Genomic DNA, 18,258 nt, shown 5'->3' with positions numbered 1-18,258 from the left:
ATGTTGCCCTTTTCACACTTGATCCTACGAAGCTTGTCTTTCAACGCCAGCTTCCTTTGATTGCTGCTATTCTGATAAAGATCTTTCAATGTTTTCCACATCAAAAATGGAGTGTCCTTCCCATGGAGGCTCGAGACAATGTGGTCTCAAACTCCCTCCAGGAGGATTCTCCTTGCTCTGGCCACACACTTTTTCCATTCCACCAGTTGAGTAGCATCAGTCGGCTTGGGGACTTCTTGATCAATGAAGTCCTTTAGACCGTTATCCTCTAATATTGCTTCCATGTGATCCTTCCAGGCTATATAATTCGAGCTGCCATCAAGGGCATACTCGAGTCTTAAACCACTGAACACCATAGGTGAAATAGAGATGTGATAAGAACTCAATTTCAATATTCAGAAACCAAACTTCGAACTTCTTTCTTGTATATTGTTCTTCCTTGATCACCTTTGCTCTGATACCATGTAGAAATTCCCACCTGTAGATCACCTGATAATGCAATATACTAAAGCAAAATACTTGATCTACTTCTACAAACAATTATGCGGAAGCTTAATCGAATTGAGCAACATCAATAAGAACACATATAACTGATAAGAAGAAATCAATCACACATAACACAAAAGATATAACCAGGGGAAAGCAACAACCTAAAACCCCAACTCTGTATTATCATACAAGTGGAAATCTTGTCCAAGTTACAAAAAGAATCAGCTCAAAAGCTTTCCTGCTCTCTCTGTAATCAAACAATGAAGCTCATAGACTCAATAGACAAGTATATATCCTCCTCAAGTCCTCCAAGCCCCTATTTCTTTGCGCAATTTTTCTTGGGGTCCAGTGAAGCCACATGTGTGAATTGGCCCCATCACACTCACTGAACAAGAAGAAGTAACAACGTAATTCTCTTGGATAGAAATCCTTCTGCATGCAAGGAATATTCACCAAGGAATATCATAGCAACTGATAGTACATTGTCCCTCCATTTGATCTCAATTGTGTCTCTGTCTAAACTGACATGCATGAGTTATGTATGAGATAATATTCAGTGAACTGAAGAGTAGCAGTTATATGCAAGCATGCATTAACTAACTGAACTTACTTAATTTAAACAAACTGTTTAAATCAATCTAATTGGACTTGACTCAGTTAACTGAGCCAACTAATTACATCTCAAATTAGAACTCATCCTTATCTCTTTAACTAATGGATAAATTCCTCAATTAATGGAGAAACTGTTGCATGTCCCCACAGAGACTTCAAGTTTGATTTTCCTTAACTAATTAACTCAAGATGAATTAATTAATTAATTTTCAAACTGCTGTTAATATCAAATTCGAATTTTACTTCCTATTATAGTTTAGGGACTGACTAAAATAGGAAGGTATCCCGAAATGCTATTTATAGAAAAGATATTTTTAGCACTTTCACTTTTCATCCATTGTAGCTAAGTTCAACACTGGATGAAACTACTATTTATAGTAGTGCATTATTTAGCATTTTCTATTTTTAGTATTTCTTGTTGCTATCTTCAACACACCATCGCTTCTTTCAATTTTTTAGTTTCCTTAATTGTAGCACAATTTACTATTTTTAGCAGTTTTTCGGGTCCTAAACTTCCAGAGCCGTTTTGAGGCCCTAAATGACGTTTTTTGGAAATCTACTACTAGTCAATATTTCTCTAAAATCATCTTTTTCGTTGTAGTCCTCAGAGAGATCTTTCTGACGGGTTATCATGTATGTCAAACGGAGATAATATGACCAAGTCACGACCCCGGGAAGTTGGCTGTCCAACTCACCCCAACGGTGCCCATAAACTCTTAGTGTTACATCTCCTCCGGTTAGGGTTTTGGTTGTTTAGGGTTTGCTCTTATCATTCAATAATAAAAAGGCCCTTGATCCTCATTGTAAGGCAATTCAGAGGCATGTAGCCGCCACGTCTCTTCTTAGAGATAAGCTACCATCGCCCTAGCTGGTTTATTTCCATTTCTGTTTGTAAGCATATTTCAGTGTTTTACATTAATGAAATGAAGTATTATTTCTGTTGCATCTCCGTGATTATGGTTATCTCTGTAATTTGTTGCATTCCTATTTAAATTTGGATCAATTCCAATGTTGAAGAGACTTTAGGCACAATGGATCATGATGTACTTTTGTGAATGTACAAAAATGAATAAAGTGAAAGTCTCATCCTATGACTAGTCATTGTTATCATAACATGTAACATTTAGTCAATAAATAGAACATCAAGAGATGGAATACATCTTTGAAGCCCTACAACATCACATTTCATTTTGTACATTGCAAAGCCTAACACATTTTAATTTTCCCAGGAAATCAATTTCCTACGAGATGAAATATCATTTATTTATCTATTTTTTCTTCAGGTGAAGTAGTGCCTAGAGCAGCTCTAAGGCATACATAGTCTTGCTTGGGATTGGATTACAAGACCTGTGTCTATGGGGACCAATCCTCCCCACATAACCGTTGGACCACATCCTCAGGACACTACGAGACAAAATAACCTATCAATCCCCGTAGGTTATAGTCCTCCATAAAAGGGAAAACCCCCAAAATTTCCCTTGTTGGGCAAATTTTGGGGCAGTTGGGTTGATGTCAGATCCTGCGTAACGTGTAACATGATTAATGGCTAGAATGTGCAAACAAGATTAACTCATTTACACTTTCAAATTTCATTTCATATATTTTTATTTTCTTCTAAATTGCAAACACGTACACACATTCATAAATAATCATATATCTAATTCTTTTTCTATCATTTCTAAAATTTGGATGAGTTGGAATTTTCCAAAAAAGAATCTAGTTTCCCTATTTTTTCCACAAAGTCTTAGCTTTGTTTAGATTTTTTCTCCTACAAATCTAGTCCATTTGACTAAACTTAATAAAAAAAATACTTCCATCTATATCCACAAAAGTGGATAAGATTTCTTATTTTTTCTAACATCATTCATATCCAAACTTTCTAATCTTTAAATTAAAACAAAACTAATTTACTAATATAATAAAGGAATCTAATTCCTTCCTAATTTCATTTGTTTTTTTCTAATTTCAAGAGTAAGATGCTCTTGCATCATGGGCTAAGAAACCCAAAATTGGGGCTTGGAGTAAAATTTACTCAATCAATTAAGAAGAAGAGACCCCTCTAGGAAATCTATGAATATAAGAGGGTTGAATTCATATTGAATCATCATGTGTGGATCAATTTATCTTTGTTTTTCTTAAGCCTGGGCTCTGAGGATTTTAATACCCCTTGTTCTTTTTGTCAATTTTGGTGTTACACGTCATTTTGTCACATCAAGCAAATGACCGTCGGTTTGGATCTTTCGCTATGCATAAATGTGTCCCAAAAGCATTCCCCTACAAAGTTGGAATTCAAATTATCCCAAAGAAAATGAAAACCCTGGATCCCATGGTTCAAATCCCTATTTTTGTCTTCCTGCACAGTTCCCTAGTCAACCTCTACGACTACGTAGAAGAGTCCATTAGGAACTACGCATAAGTGCGCACTGCCTTACACTGTGACTTGCGTACATGACTTAATGAATGTAAAAATAAAAAAAGTAAAGTCTAGAAGCATTGTTAGTTGTATCTATCCCAACTAACAAGCCTCGAATGGATGCCTTTTTAGCCCTGATCCCTCCCATCATGGAGCTACTCCCTCTCTTTGTGGAACCCCTATCCATTAATGGATCTCATCCCTTGGAAAATGGATCCCAAACTTCCCCTCCTTGGTCTGTAAAGCTAATACAGAACTGAGGATTAAAGAGGATTGTTGGAAGTAGGCTTATGCTGCAGGAATAAGGTTGGAAGGCTATTCAATCAAGGAGAGAGTTGGAGGTTGTGGGAAGGGACTTACAACATCAAGGCTTCAAGGTTGTAAGACTATTCTCCATTTTATTAATATAAAGGCATATATTATATCTTTGTTGATACAATTTGTAGGATTCCTTGATCACCTACATAGATTGTGATTGCATATTGATCAGTTTATGATACATGATTGGGTTAATTAGTTCATTTATCTCTTATGTTATATACTGGATGCTTTGATCTTGTGTATGTTTTTATCTATGCAGATCTCCTTCAGGACATCATGGAGAAGTTGTGGGGAGCAATGGGAAGATTTCTAAAGCATTGAGGAGAAGGTGATGATCAAAAGCTCTGAAGGGGATTTCATCAATTATTTTGATTAAATGGAAAGTGGCCTCTATCATAGTATTTGTTTAAGTCAATCATAGTCTAGAGAAAGGTAGCAGTTCCTAGTTGTTTGTTACTAGATTTCTCTTAGGTTTAGGGAGACACTCTTGTCTACAAGAGGGATAAGTCTACATAACATTTGGTGGTGAAATATTCCACACTACTTGAAAAATCTCTCTGTCTCTTTATTTGGCACAAGGATCCTGTTTGGTGAATTATGTGGATATTAGTCTTGATACATGAATAATTTTGAAGCTTTGTTGGTATTGGTCTTGTTACAGGTACACTTTTCGAGGTAGAGAATGGTCGGTCGGTGTTGATTCCTTGTCTTGGGCCCAAGAATAACCAAATTTAAAGGTATATCGACAAGCTTGAGGAGTGGTTAAATTCGCAAGGGGGTGATGGTATCTATTTGTGCAAGTTTGTTATAAGGCTTCTTTTGTATGCAGATGACCTTATTCTGATTGCTAAATCGGCGCTTGGTTTGCAAGAGCACTTACTATCCCTTGAGCATTTTTGTAGAAGTGTGGGGATGCAAGTCAATATCAGCAAAACGAAAGTAGTGGTATTCTCTAAGAAAAGAAAACATAACCAACATAAGTTCTATTTTGAAGGCAACATTCTGAAAGAAGTTGCGGAATACAAATACCTCGGAGTTGACTTCAACAAAAATCTAAGCTGGAATGGTTGTAGAAAGAAAAGAACTTTGGGGGGTTGGAAAGCATTTTATGCTTTTCAAAATAGGTGTAGAGAGGCAGAGTTATGGGACTGGAAGACCACTCAAACTCTTTTTGGGCTTCTAGTGATTCCAGTGATTCTATATGGTTGTGAACTGTGGGCTAGCAGTACTTCCGACATGCAGTGGAGACAAATTGAGAAAATTCAGAAGCGTTTGATTACAAACAAATTTAAGATTAAAAGTGCAGTGCCTTATGATATCTTGTTAAGTGAAACAGGGGCTGCTCCTATTGAAGCAATTGCTATGGTGCGAGTTATAAGTTATTTAAAAAAAATTGAGCAAATGGAAGAGGGTAGATGGCCTAAGGTTGTCTTTAATGATAGATTGTGCAAGAGCAAAAAAACTTGGATGCAACAAAATAACAAATGGTTTAGTAAATGGGATATTTGCTTGAACGCGTGCCCCATAAACAGCAAAGAGATAAAAGCTTTTGTTATGGAAAAGTTCCACAAACGTACTTGGGAGAAGGAGCTAGGAAGAAAGAAAAATTACTATATTGAAGTGTTTAATCCCACTCATAATCATCAACCAAAAGCATACATAGAGGCCAATATCTCTTGGAGAGCCAAAATTCTTATTGCTCAGTTAAGGAATAATTCTCATAAACTCCGTTGTGAAACAGGGCACTAGAAAAGGCCAAAGGAAGTGTGGGAGGAAAGGGTATGCATTTTTTGTTCTTCCAGAAAAGTGGAAACAGAAAAACATTTCATTTTAGAATGTGAGGCCTTCAAAGACAACAGGGAAAGTTATGCAGATACGCTGGCAGCTAGCTCTTGGGATAATCTATTTAACGAGGGGTTTGTCGAGAAGACGGGAGCATTTATTGTGAAGCTTCACAAAAAAAGGGCCGAATACATCAAGCAGATGAAAAAGCAATCTGTCCCATAGGCTATCTTTAGCCTCGTGGACATTAAAATAATTTCTTTCTTTCTTTCTTTCATTAGGTAGTGAGTTCTTGCTATGACACTGGCATATTGTTTGGACGACGACGACATGTGAGACTTTTTGGATATGGAAAGCATTCTAGTGCGTCTTCCAATGAATTGAAACAAATCATGGTTGAACTGTGGCCCCTGCGTCGTGTATCACTCTGAAGGCAAGTCACATTGTGGATTCATTCCCGTAAACTGAAACATCACTTCTGAAGGAAGATCAAACATTTGAAACATTGCAAGGTTTTGGTTTTCTAGGAAGAAAAACAAGTATTTTGTATCTTCCAATACTTTCTCTATTCGACACCACGAGTCAAAACTAGCTTTGAATTTACAAACGATGAACCGCTGACGTGGTCAAATGCATATAATCGTAGCAGGGGTCTGAGTGTATTTTCTTTGTTGTATTATAACATATTGCATATAAGTCAATTTCGTCGAGTTGGCTAGGGTTGATGCCCAAATTGCGAGGCTTTGGAAGACGACTTCCCATGGTGCGAAAACGTGGAGCTGTGGCTGACAAAACTACTTGAGGTTGACTATGATGAGTTCGCATTGAACCAAGGGCACTTTCTATGGATCAAGGCTTTTGATTTGTAAATAGATACAATATTAGACGCAACAAAGAGAAAACCATCAGTGAGGGGAGGTGTTGCTTAGGACATGAAACTAAAGAATCGAGATAGTCTGAAGGCCTAGGATCATCGATTGGGAAATAGATTTATTTCTTGTTGAATAATGTTATACTGTAGAGATTAGCATAGTTGAACTGTACATTTTTTGTTGGAACCAAATATAATTTGATTATCATTGGGATTCAGACTACTTGCTGACGAGTTATTGAATTATATAATGGGAAAATCGTATAGTATTTGCAGTGATATTTTGAGGAACTGTAGAATTATAATTTGAATGATAATTGTAGTATTAATTATTATAATTTGTTGTTATTATCTGGTTTCTTACTAAACATGAATTTGTATGAAAACCCTAGGGTGAACTAGGGAAAATTATTTTTTCTATTCCAATGGTATCAGAGTTGGCTTGTCTACCATCTCGGAGGGTGTTTAACGATGGAACCTCAAGAAACAATACTTAGTGAGGAGTATGCAGAACCTTGGCGGCAGTTGGAAAGGCAACATGCAGAAACCATGAAAGAATTGCAATATTGGAACAAAATGGCTTTTGAGGAATTGAAGAAGTTGGAGGCAAAGAATAAAAGAGATCAATCTTCCAAATCTAATGACAGGAGCTCGCCCCTTAGAAGTACTCAACCATTTGGAATGATTCAATCTTCAACACCAAATTTTGGCCCAAGAACTCCTGCTTTTGACAACAACTTGTTCCCTAATAACACATCAACAATGATGTCGCAGAGCAAGCCAACAAGCCTCGTACAATCAACTCCTTCCCTGTTCAATGGGCTTCAATCACCAAATCATGCCCAGACACAGGGTGCATTTTCTTTTGGTAATTTTGGTTAGGCACAACCAACTGTTTCTGGTGGTTTTTGTAGCACATCAACTCCAGTTTTTGGGTAGGGCACGTTTGGGCAACCCACTCAACAAAATATAATAGCTGCCACACTTGTGACCTCCAAGTTTGATCAAACACTAGCATTGAAGAATGATGGCACACAACAAAAGGTGGGCAAATGGAACAAATTTTGGGCTAACTGCAAGAAAAACAAACCAAGCGACACTAACGATAAGACTAAGCCAGTGAAGCAAAACACAAGAAAAACTAAAGCAAAGGTACAATCCAATGTTTGGGCGTGGCTATACAAGAAGCAAACAAGTGCGTGTGAGGATCTAGCAAAGGAATCATGAAAATGATTTGCAAATATTTGCTTCAAACTCTAGGTATAGAGTAGGAACAAAACATTGTCAAGAAACACTGTCTACAAAGGTGGTTGCTGATGTTTTGAAGATGCATGTGTCAAAATACAGGGAGATATTTTGGCAATACAAATTAAAAATAAATATTTGTTTTTGAAAGTTAAACATTTTAATTTGCATTAGTCAATGTTAAACTAATAATTATCAACATATATAGTTGTATGGATTGCTAAAATCTTGCTTGGATAGACACTAATAATCCACGTACAAGACCATTGGGAATCGTGCATTTGATATAGTTGAATTATTAAATGGACTGGACAATTTGGAATCGTTTCAATTATTTATTAAAGCCCCATTGAAGCATCCCTAACCAGTGGCATTAACTTGAGCTATTCAAATGAGATGGACACTCGCCAATAGTTCCGAGCAGGGTTGGAATTTGGATTCCTCTTTACCCGTCATATAATTTTTTTTTAATGTTTTAGGTCTTTATTCTTCCTTTCAAGAAACGTTATGTTTAAAATTTTTCCCTTCAAGAGTGATGCTTTTATAATAAATTAACCCTTTACCAATAAAGGTTTCATTAAAAAATTACCTTTCAATAACACAATTATGTTAAAAAATTTCACATATTTATGATAAGATAAGAAAAAACAAAATGACCATAACAAACAAATGACTTATTGAATTTTGAATCTTGGTTTGAAATTATATGGAACACTCACAATAAAATATTCATAACTCTGAAATCAAATGTCCTAGACCAAGACATGCCATAGCATTTGTATATATAAGATATGACTAAGGAGATCTTATGTGACATATAAGATGACCAACAAAGTAAAACTATAAGATGGTCTATCCCTCCCATCCTCTCCACAATCATAATCACATGGAATCAATATGGAGGTCCACCATGGAGAGTTTGAAGTCAAGCAAGCACAATGTATTAAAAGTGTTTTAATATTTCATAAGTGGCGGTAGATGTTGTTCTTCATGAGCCGATCTTTCAGAGCTTTTAAGTGATATGTTGAGACACTAAAGATTTGGTGCAGACTGTAGTTGAAGCGACACTTCCATTGTTCCATAGGTGACACGTGACATATGATAACTTTCATAAGTGAGTGTTATTGACACTGTGATAGACCCCCCGCCCAAATAAGCCAATAAAGATGGGTGGTGAATACACTCAGAGAGAGAAAGTGGCAACAAGCAGGATTGTGGTCCAAATTCATTATGACAAGGAAGAGGTTTTGTGCTTTCAGCTATGTGATGCTTTGGGCTACGTAGGTTCGATGATGCACTAGAACACTCAAGAAATGATTGTTTGTTTCATTCAAGTGGGATTGTTAATGATTTTTGCATAAGAGATAAATGGATGTTCATTGGATTTCAAGGAAACTATTTGGACTTTGATTCTAATCCAACTTACCCTGGTCAAATGAAAAAATTGTGATTGATTGAATGGCATTCCTTCCAAGGAGTATGAAATATGTATGTTTTTTCCCCTTTTCCCTAAGGTGAACATAGTGAACGTCTAGGTGACACCTACGAGAATTAAATCATACTAGATCGAGCACCTGATGAGATCTCATCATGAAAAAAATATTTTAAACCAAGCCAAATTTGTTATGTTGTGAGCATATATATATGTATTTATTTACTTGATATAAAGTCTTTGTAGACTAGATGTTTATTAATCACTTATTTTTGTGGACATATATTTAAGGAGACTAGGAAATAACCTTTGTTGAATGGTCTCATATCCATTTTATGTGGTTGTATGTTCTTATGCTATAGGTTCTTTTGCACAAGTTGGATGTATTTTAATTCCTACTTGAATGAAAATATGTTTTTCCTTCTTTGTGTGCACATTCAAATTCACTAGAGAGCTCCCTTCAATTCAAATGATCCACTCACATGCACCTCAAGTTGCATCAACAAGGAAAGGAATCAATCAAAGGTGAAAGGGGGCTAAATAGATTTACCCATGAAAAATTGAAATCTTGCAATATTAATGGCACAAAAGCAAATAGAGAAAGACTAAGAATGTGAAGTCTAGGAGTAAAAATGCACAAAATCTTTATCTACAAGTTTATAATTTCTATTTGTAATAATTCTTAAAGCATAAAAAGAGCCAAACAAAGGTCATTTCTAGATAGTTTTGTCGAAAAGGTTTCCAAAGTAAGGTATCTACATTATCATCATGTTTACAATTGAGTTCTTCAACACCATTTCTACATTTATTAATTTTAATAAATGGTTTCTAGTGATGTTTTAGATTCATTTCCTTCTTATGGTCAAATTTTACAATTAATAAATTGATTTTTAATGTATTTAAAGTACGCCTTTCATAAAACACATTGTCAGTGATGGATAGAGGAGTAAAACACAAACAATGACATTAGTTGAGATGGATAGAGGAGTAAAACACAAACAATGACATTAGTTAAATATATACACAGTTTTTACAAATTTTATAAACACATTTATAAAAGAATTGTGTTTATAAAGTGGAATTGTTGACAAAAATTTTTTAGGTCTAGAGTATGTCTTAAAATTGTTTTTGTTTGGCTAAGACTTTGAGTTTATGAGACATAAAGAAACAAGTTGATGGACGTAGAAGTAGAGGCATTTGGTAAGAGTGAAAACCAGACCCAAACCACTAGTAGGGTAATTCCAGGGTCGTGATTTTTTGGAATAACTATGATGAGTCAGCTTGCATCTTGCATTATGGATGACCTTTCTAGAATAACTATGATGAGTCACCTTGCATCTTACATTATGGATGACCCCTAGGGATGATTATCCATAATGTGAGTTTGACAATTGAATTATAATCTTTTTTTCCCAATATGTTAAAAAAACTAGATAGAAAATATTAAAATATTGTGGAGAACAATTGGCTATTGTTTTAACTAAAACATCATAAAGAAAACATACTAATTTTCCCTAATATGTTAAAAAAGGAAAAAGTAGACAAAATATTAAATTACTATGGAGAGCAATTCACTAAATATATTTCAAATATGTTTTTAACTAAATCATAAAGAAAACAAGAATTGTGTTTATTAAATTCTAATTGTTTAATGTTTGAGAGATTTTTAAACATACTAAATTGATTTATATGTTGAAAAAGTGATTTAAACAACACAACTACAATTTCATTAAAAAATAGATTCCTAAATTCCAACAAACGAAAATTAAATAGCTAATAATAATCATCATATAAAATTTAAAAAAATACACATATAAAATACACATTTTTCTAAATTTTAATTTTTTATGTCAAACACAAAATAACTCAAAATAATCCCAATATAAAATTTTAACTCATATATATAGATAAACACTTTTCTAAATTTAAATTTTGTATACCAACACATAAAAAAACGTCCTAATAGGCCTCCTCGAGGAACATGTGCCTTCAAAATATCTTCCATACTGTGACTAATCCCAAAGTTGGTTCTATACATATAACCAACAATTAAAAAAACAAATGCAATAGCTAAATGATGATGAGCCATATCAGTCAGCCATAAACTTTGAGTATTATATCTATTAATAAATTCAAACCAAAACTAACAAACAACATTTAAAAATAATGGCTAATGCAAAGTTCAATTCTTTAATGGTAAATATGATGAAAGCATCCAACCAGACTGCATTTTCATGGCCTTCATACACTCGCCCCAATCAGTGCAAAGGAGATCTGCGGGGAGCCAATGCATGGATAGCTCACGATCTCAACCTACACGTTTTCCTTCTCCAGAACTCCGTTGATAGCTCATGCACGTCTCAAGCTTTTTGTGCTCGCCACCTGCAAGGATAGAGCTCTCTCCCTCCATGCCATCCGATGGAATGACACGTCTCACTCTTCCACTATCAAGCCTCCTTGCCTGGCAGCAGCTATAAGTTTCATCTTTGCAAGCAGTGTGAAAGTTTGGCCAGCTCTCCTCTTCCCCTGCGTGCTCTGGCGCAGGGACTTTCCTTCTGCTCGCCTTATCACCTATCTTGTTCTCACACATCCCCGGCTCCGCGGTTCTGGTCTGGTCTCGCTGGAGGTTTCGCTAATGCTCTTCTCCCGGCTTTCGCTCTGTGAGAGGTGATCTTAATATTACTTTAAGTCCGGAAGAACGATGGGGGAAGTGCAAAAAGAGAGAACCGCTTTCTGATAGAATCAAGTATGAATTTCTTCACAGGAATCTTGTAGATGTGGTTCCAACCAAAATGATGCCTACGTGGAGTAATGGAAGAATAGAAGAAGCCTATATAGCAAAAAGGATAGACCGGTTCATTGTCCATGTCAGCATCATTGATAAAATGGGAATGCCTTTCTCGGCCATTGAAAATGTGTTCATATCCAACCATAGGCCTATTTCCCTCTGCTGGAAGGAAAAGGGATTCAGGAGTGGTTACCCCTTTAAGTTCAACAGATCTTGCCTAGAGGATCCTGCTTTTGAGCTAGAAATATCAAAAGCCTGGAAGGAACTATCCGCTAACTGCCTGGCGACCTTTAGAGATAAGATGTCCTCTTTGAAAAAAGTGGTAAAGGCATGGCAATACAAAAAAAGACAATCAGACAGAATAGCTCTTCAAGAAATACAAAAGGAATTGAACGATATCTCCAAGTTATTGAAAGCCAACTCTCTCCCTTTCAGTTTAAAATGCCGAATAAATGAGCTTGAAAGGAAAAAGCAGAATATTCTAAAGGAAGAGGAAGCCTTATGGAGGCTAAAGAGTAGGGCGATATGGCTCAAAGAAGGTGACAGGAACACCAAGTTTTTTCACAAGTATGCTAATGCTAGGAGAGAGAAGAACACCATATGGAAAATTAGTGATGGACAGGGAGGATTTCTCTTCTCTCACCAAGAAATTTCAAAGGAGGCAGTGAGGCATTTTAAAGATCAATACAAAAGAAGAGAGAATTGCAACTTTCAGGATATTCTATGGGGTATTGATCCGGTCCCCCAAATGTTTGATGATGAAAAAAATGAAGAGCTATTCTGGCCCATCTCAGAAGAGGAACTTTTAGGAGTCATGAAGGCCTTTAAGAAGGATAAATGCCCTGGCCCGGACGGCTGGACAATAGAATTTTTCATCCACTTTTTTGACATCATCAAATTAGACCTCTTGAGGATGGTTGAGGCAGCAAGAATCTCTGGCAGTATCCACCACATTACTTCATCCACGCAGATTGCCCTCATCCCAAAGAAACTGGAAGCGGACACCTTCAAAGACTTCAGGCCGATCTCTTTGTGCAACATTTCTTTCAAAATAATCACAAAAATTATAGCAGAGAGGATCAAAGCGACATTGGCCGGATCAATAACAAGGGACCAGCATGCTTTTTTGAAGGGTAGGAATATATTGGATGCAGTGGCCATCACTCAGGAGAGCCTGTTCTCCATGCTCTCTAACCGATCTGAAGCAGCCATATTAAAAATAGATTTGCAAAGAGCTTTTGACTGTTTAGATTGGGGCTTTATCAGGTGTCTATTAGCAAAAATTGGTCTGAATCCAAATGTCATTAATTGGATTATGGCATGCATTGAGAACGTGAATTATGCGGTCATTATTAACGGGATCCCTTCCCCTTTTTTCTCAGCAGAAAGGGGACTTCGACAAGGATGCCCCTTATCGCCGCTGCTATTTATCCTTGCAATGAACTCTTTGAGTCTCCACATCAAAAAGGTTGTTTCAGAGAACACATGCAGGCCCGTGAAGATATGCCGGAACAACTTCGTTTCACACAATTTATTTGTTGATGATGTGCTTATTTTTGCAATGCTGTGCAGGATTACGTGGAGATGTCTTTTCGACATTCTATACAGGTTTCAAAGGGCCACTGGTTTACAAATTAACAAGTCCAAATCAATTCTATACCACAACGATGCCAATATGGAATTGGTGGAATGGATTTCTGAGTTGTTTGGAGTCGATATAAGGTCTATCAGGAATGGAGTAAAATATTTGGGTTTCCACCTAAAGGCAAAGGGTTATTCCAAAGACGACTAGAAGTGGCTCATTGATAGATATTATAAAAAGCTATCCGCCTGGGAATATAAATGTCTATCTCTGGCAGGAAGAACAGTCCTAACTCGAGCAGTCCTCTTGCAACTTGCTGTATACTGGGCCCACATTTTCTTCCTCCCGGCGAGCATCATACAGAAAATGAACAAGATCACTGCAAATTTCATATGGGGCGGCAACTCAGCTTAAGGAAAATATCATCTCGCCTCCTTGGAGAAGATTTCCAGACCAAAGACTTCTGGTGGTTGGGGCTTATTGGACTTGAGGACCTTCGGGAAGGCACTCCTGTGCAAATCCTTGTGGAGGGGGATCTACGGGGCAGGACCTTGGAGCCATACCATTAAGATGAAATATATGAAAGGAAAAGGAATAGAATATTGGTTTCGTTTAGGAAGGATTGGGGTTAAGTGTGGCTCTGCCATCTGGACCAGTCTTCGTAAAATAGATAAGTATTTTATAAGGAACCTGAAATGGTGCTTTCATTCCGGCAATAGAATCCTCATAGGCATTGATCCCATCATGAGCGGGCGTGAGTCTATATCAATCCCTGACAGGATTCTATTTTTCCTCCACGGCAAAGGCTTCTTCACATGGGATAAGTTGATTTCAGGTTGGCAAGGCCCCCTTCCTATATGGAAAACGACCGCTGAACTGGTTTTGTCGGAGTCACTGTCGAGCCAATGGGACTCGATCAGGATCGTTCTAAGAAGCTGTGGCTTTATCAGATCCATGCCCCAGGACTTCTTGGTCTGGAATCTGTCAAATGCTAATATTTAGGTATGTGCAAAGAATATATATGCTGATATGATTGACTCAAAGCCTATGCTCTCTTATCCCTCTTTCCCAACAACGTTTTGGAAAACAGGTTGCGCACCCAAATTCATATATTTCTCATGGCTGGTGTTTTATAATAAGAATTTGTCCTGGGAGAATTTGAGGAAAAGACAGTGGCATGGGCCGAGTAGATGCCAAATGTGTGAATTAGAAGAGGAGTCAAATCTTCACATGTTCTTCCAGTGCAACTCTATTCAGCAAATATGGCGGGGTCTGGCATTTCTATATGGTTTCCCTCTTCTATTACACGTTTCTACCCCAGCTACTTTTGATTGGTGGAGTAGGCAAAGAGAATCATGGAGATCGATCATTATTATTGCTTTATGGTGTGCTTGGAGGTGGAGGAATAATAAGATCTTCAATGAAGCAAAGGAGTCCCTCTCGGATATATTGCATCACATAGTTCTCATATATGACTCCGTCCCCAAAAAGCTTCCAAAACTGAAAAATGCCAACAAAAGTGGGCTGACAGATTCCCTCCTTAGGACCCCGAGGGCCTTCTTTGACGGTGCTGCCCATCAAAATTCATGCGGCTGTGGGGTGGTCATTATTATGGATGAGAATTTACATTACATTCTGTCCTGGAACGCAGGTGAGGGTACAAACAGCTTGGCGGAGGCAAAGGCTCTCGCTGGTCTTCTCGCTTTCTGTATTTTCTTTGACATCCATCCCATCTCAATCTTTGGGGACTCAAAAACTATGGTCGATCATGTCAATGGCAAAAGCCTCATCAAATGCCCTCACCTCACATGCTGGTTGGATAGAATTATGTTCTTTTGGGGTCAAATGGGAGGGAGCTCCATTCAGCACGTCTACCGAGCCAGGAACCAGAAAGCGGATTGCTTGTCAAAGGAGGGCCTTCATCTCAGAACAGGATCATGGTCATTGAAGGTTTTTGCTGGCGAGGAGTCCTTTTCCATACAGGACTTTTGCATTCCGGGTTTTTAATTCTCCTACTATCTGTCTTCATGATCTATCTCTGGCTTCTCCATTTTGATTTTTAACTTACCTGTATCTGTCGGAATATGTATGGCTTCATCTATCACTGATTCTTCTCCCAGCTGGCGCTAATACCCCTTGCATGTGTGTATATTTGAGTTTATTGGCAATCTGCATAGAAGAACCTCTCCTCTGGGTTTTGTCCGATGCTTTTCTTATATGCATAATATGTACAATCTGGAACTGATTATTCAAACTTAATATAACTCTATATAACTTTTTCTTTCTGAAAAAAAATATGATGAAATGTTATTTGAACTTTTTAAAATGTAAACCAATTAATTTATATAGAAATAATATTAATGTTGTGTACTTATAAACCCTACCAATCCATTTACACTTAATTAATAATGAAAACTCAGCTTCAAGTTCAAATATTAGACTATCACATCCACTATAATCAAACACTACGCCCACTAAGAGTATAGGACATACCTCAATTCCTTATTCAGGGTAGAGACTCGTATTCTATTCTAGGATGTCGCAAGTTTCTAGGATCGAAGTCTCCGGATAAGATATTAGAAACGTTTTCAAAATATTATAATTCCCTATTCAGGGTGGAGACTCGTATTCTATTTCTAGGATCGAAGTCTCCAGAAAAGATATTAGGAACGTTTTCAAAATATTATAATTCCTTAGGGTAGAGACGCGTATTCTATTCTAAGATCACGAAGTTTATAGGGTCGGAGTAGCCGGATAACATATTAGGAACATTTTCAAAATATTATAAGCCCAAATTCCAACCCTGGAACTTCCGAGTCTAAGGTTCGCGCAGGTGGTGTTCAGGAATTGTGAAAATGGCCGAGGTGGAAGAGGAGTGTTTAGCCTCAGCAGCTGGCTGGTATAAATTGCCTGAGGATACTAGAGAGGAAATACTGGCCTTACTGCCACTTGATTGCCTCTGCAAATCTCGCAGCGTTTGCAAGGAGTGGAATGCCCTCTTCACATCTACTAGATTCATAACTAATAAATGGGCACAGGCGCCTCCAAACAAGAACCCATGGCTCCTCCTAAGCTACGACGTTTCCCAAACGGGCTTGGACTCAGATTATTCTGCATATTGTTTCTTCACAAGGACATGGAAGACCTTTTCTTTCCTTAGAAAGGGGCATAATAAGTGCTCTGGAGCGGCCGAAGGTCTATTCTTGGTAGATATCCCTGGTGGTAAATTAATTGTCTGGAATCCTCTGAGACGCGCGTTCTTGGAACTTCCATCCATGTCATCCATAAAAGAAGTTTTGACCAAACGCATTGTGAGCTGGAAAATGGATACTCAGCAAACCTACAAAGTGGTGGCTGTGGGCTCGTGCTGTGGGATTGATGAAGAGATAGTAGAAATTTATGACTTTGATACAAATTCCTGGAGGGTCGCCGGATACTTGCCCGATAATTGGAAGATATCTGGGACTGCCTTCTGTGATGGCTGCTTTTACGGTCCAACAAAGGCTTACGAGGCCAGGATGGGCGTTTTGGGATTCAACATCCTGGAAGGGACCTCCAATTTTACACCATTGCCCGAGTTAGCTAATGGCGACCACATTTGGCCTAAGCTGGTGACCTGCGAGTCGCGGATTCTACTTGTTGGAGGTATAAGCCGAAGGGATGTTGAGACTCTGTATACTGTGATCTTGTGGGAATTCCACCAGGATTCAAACTCCCCCACTTCCTTTTGGAAAGAGATTGCAAGGATGCCTCCATCAGTGTGCGAAAATTTTCGGAGAACTTCTGGTTTTGGCGTATTTGATTGCGTAGGAGTGGGGAATCGCGTATGCTTCACATCCCCTCGATGTGTGGATGTAGCTGTTTACAGTTTAAGCGAAGAGACATGGAGTTGGCTTCCAGCACTCACACCTATGGATGTAGGGTTTGGGTATCTTCGTATCATAGCCTTTAAACCGAGACCAGACATGAAGATTTGTTGAACTTTATTTTGTTTTGTTAAAATTTCTCTCTTTCAGCGATATCAGGATACAGGAGTCTGCAGTTGGTCTGTTCCTGAAGGTACTTTCCACCCAATTAAAACAAAATGTTTATCATTACTTTTGCAGGATATTTCTGTATAACTTATTAATTATTTCTTATGCAATGCAATATAAATGCATTTTATGATTGTTGAATGCTTTTTCCAATTTCATATGATCATTTCAATGTCGCAGAGACTTTAACCACAATGGGTCATGATGTACTTTTGTGAATGTACAACAATGAATAAAGTGAAAGTCTCATCCTATGACTAGCCAATCATAACATTTAACATTTAGAACATCAAGAAATCGAATACATCTTTGAAGTCCTACACCATCCCATTTTATTTTGTACATTGCAAGGCCTAGCACATATCAAAAGCAATCATTTGTTCCCTAACATCATCCCTAAATAGTAGGAATAAAGGCCAACTTTGCCTAGCCAAAATATTGGCTAAATATTCTAAGTTAAACTGTATTCCATTATTTTACATATAAAATTTCAATAACCATAGACACCATTCATGTGGATTGTATTTATGCTGGTGAGAAGTTATGAAGGCGTATCTTCAATAGTTAATTTGGCTTAGTGAAGCTATGGTAAAAGCTTATTAAATTTTCTTGTGTGGATATGTAGAGGTTTGCTCATGTTTATATGGGTATATGTTTATGTGATGATTTTATGCTTTTCTTATTAAAAC

At 37.4% G+C, this 18,258-nt stretch overlaps 1 protein-coding gene across 1 annotated transcript; it reads left to right on the top strand.

The window, feature by feature from the left end:
* Positions 1-16,352: 16,352 nt before the first annotated feature.
* LOC149163782 (F-box/kelch-repeat protein At5g15710-like) lies at positions 16,353-17,569 on the top strand. The gene has a single exon (XM_089430802.1). The coding sequence runs from the start codon at positions 16,391-16,393 to the stop codon at positions 17,513-17,515; it is 1,125 nt and encodes a 374-aa protein (XP_089286928.1). The 5' UTR covers positions 16,353-16,390; the 3' UTR covers positions 17,516-17,569.
* The last annotated feature ends 689 nt before the right edge of the window (positions 17,570-18,258 follow it).

This window comes from Pinus tabuliformis, chromosome 5_1 (genome assembly GCF_031772625.1).
Source record: "Pinus tabuliformis cultivar Carrire ecotype Pingquan chromosome 5_1, CPIR1, whole genome shotgun sequence".
Taxonomy (NCBI): domain Eukaryota; kingdom Viridiplantae; phylum Streptophyta; class Pinopsida; order Pinales; family Pinaceae; genus Pinus; species Pinus tabuliformis.
This window is presented reverse-complemented; position numbering and strand designations above follow the sequence as displayed.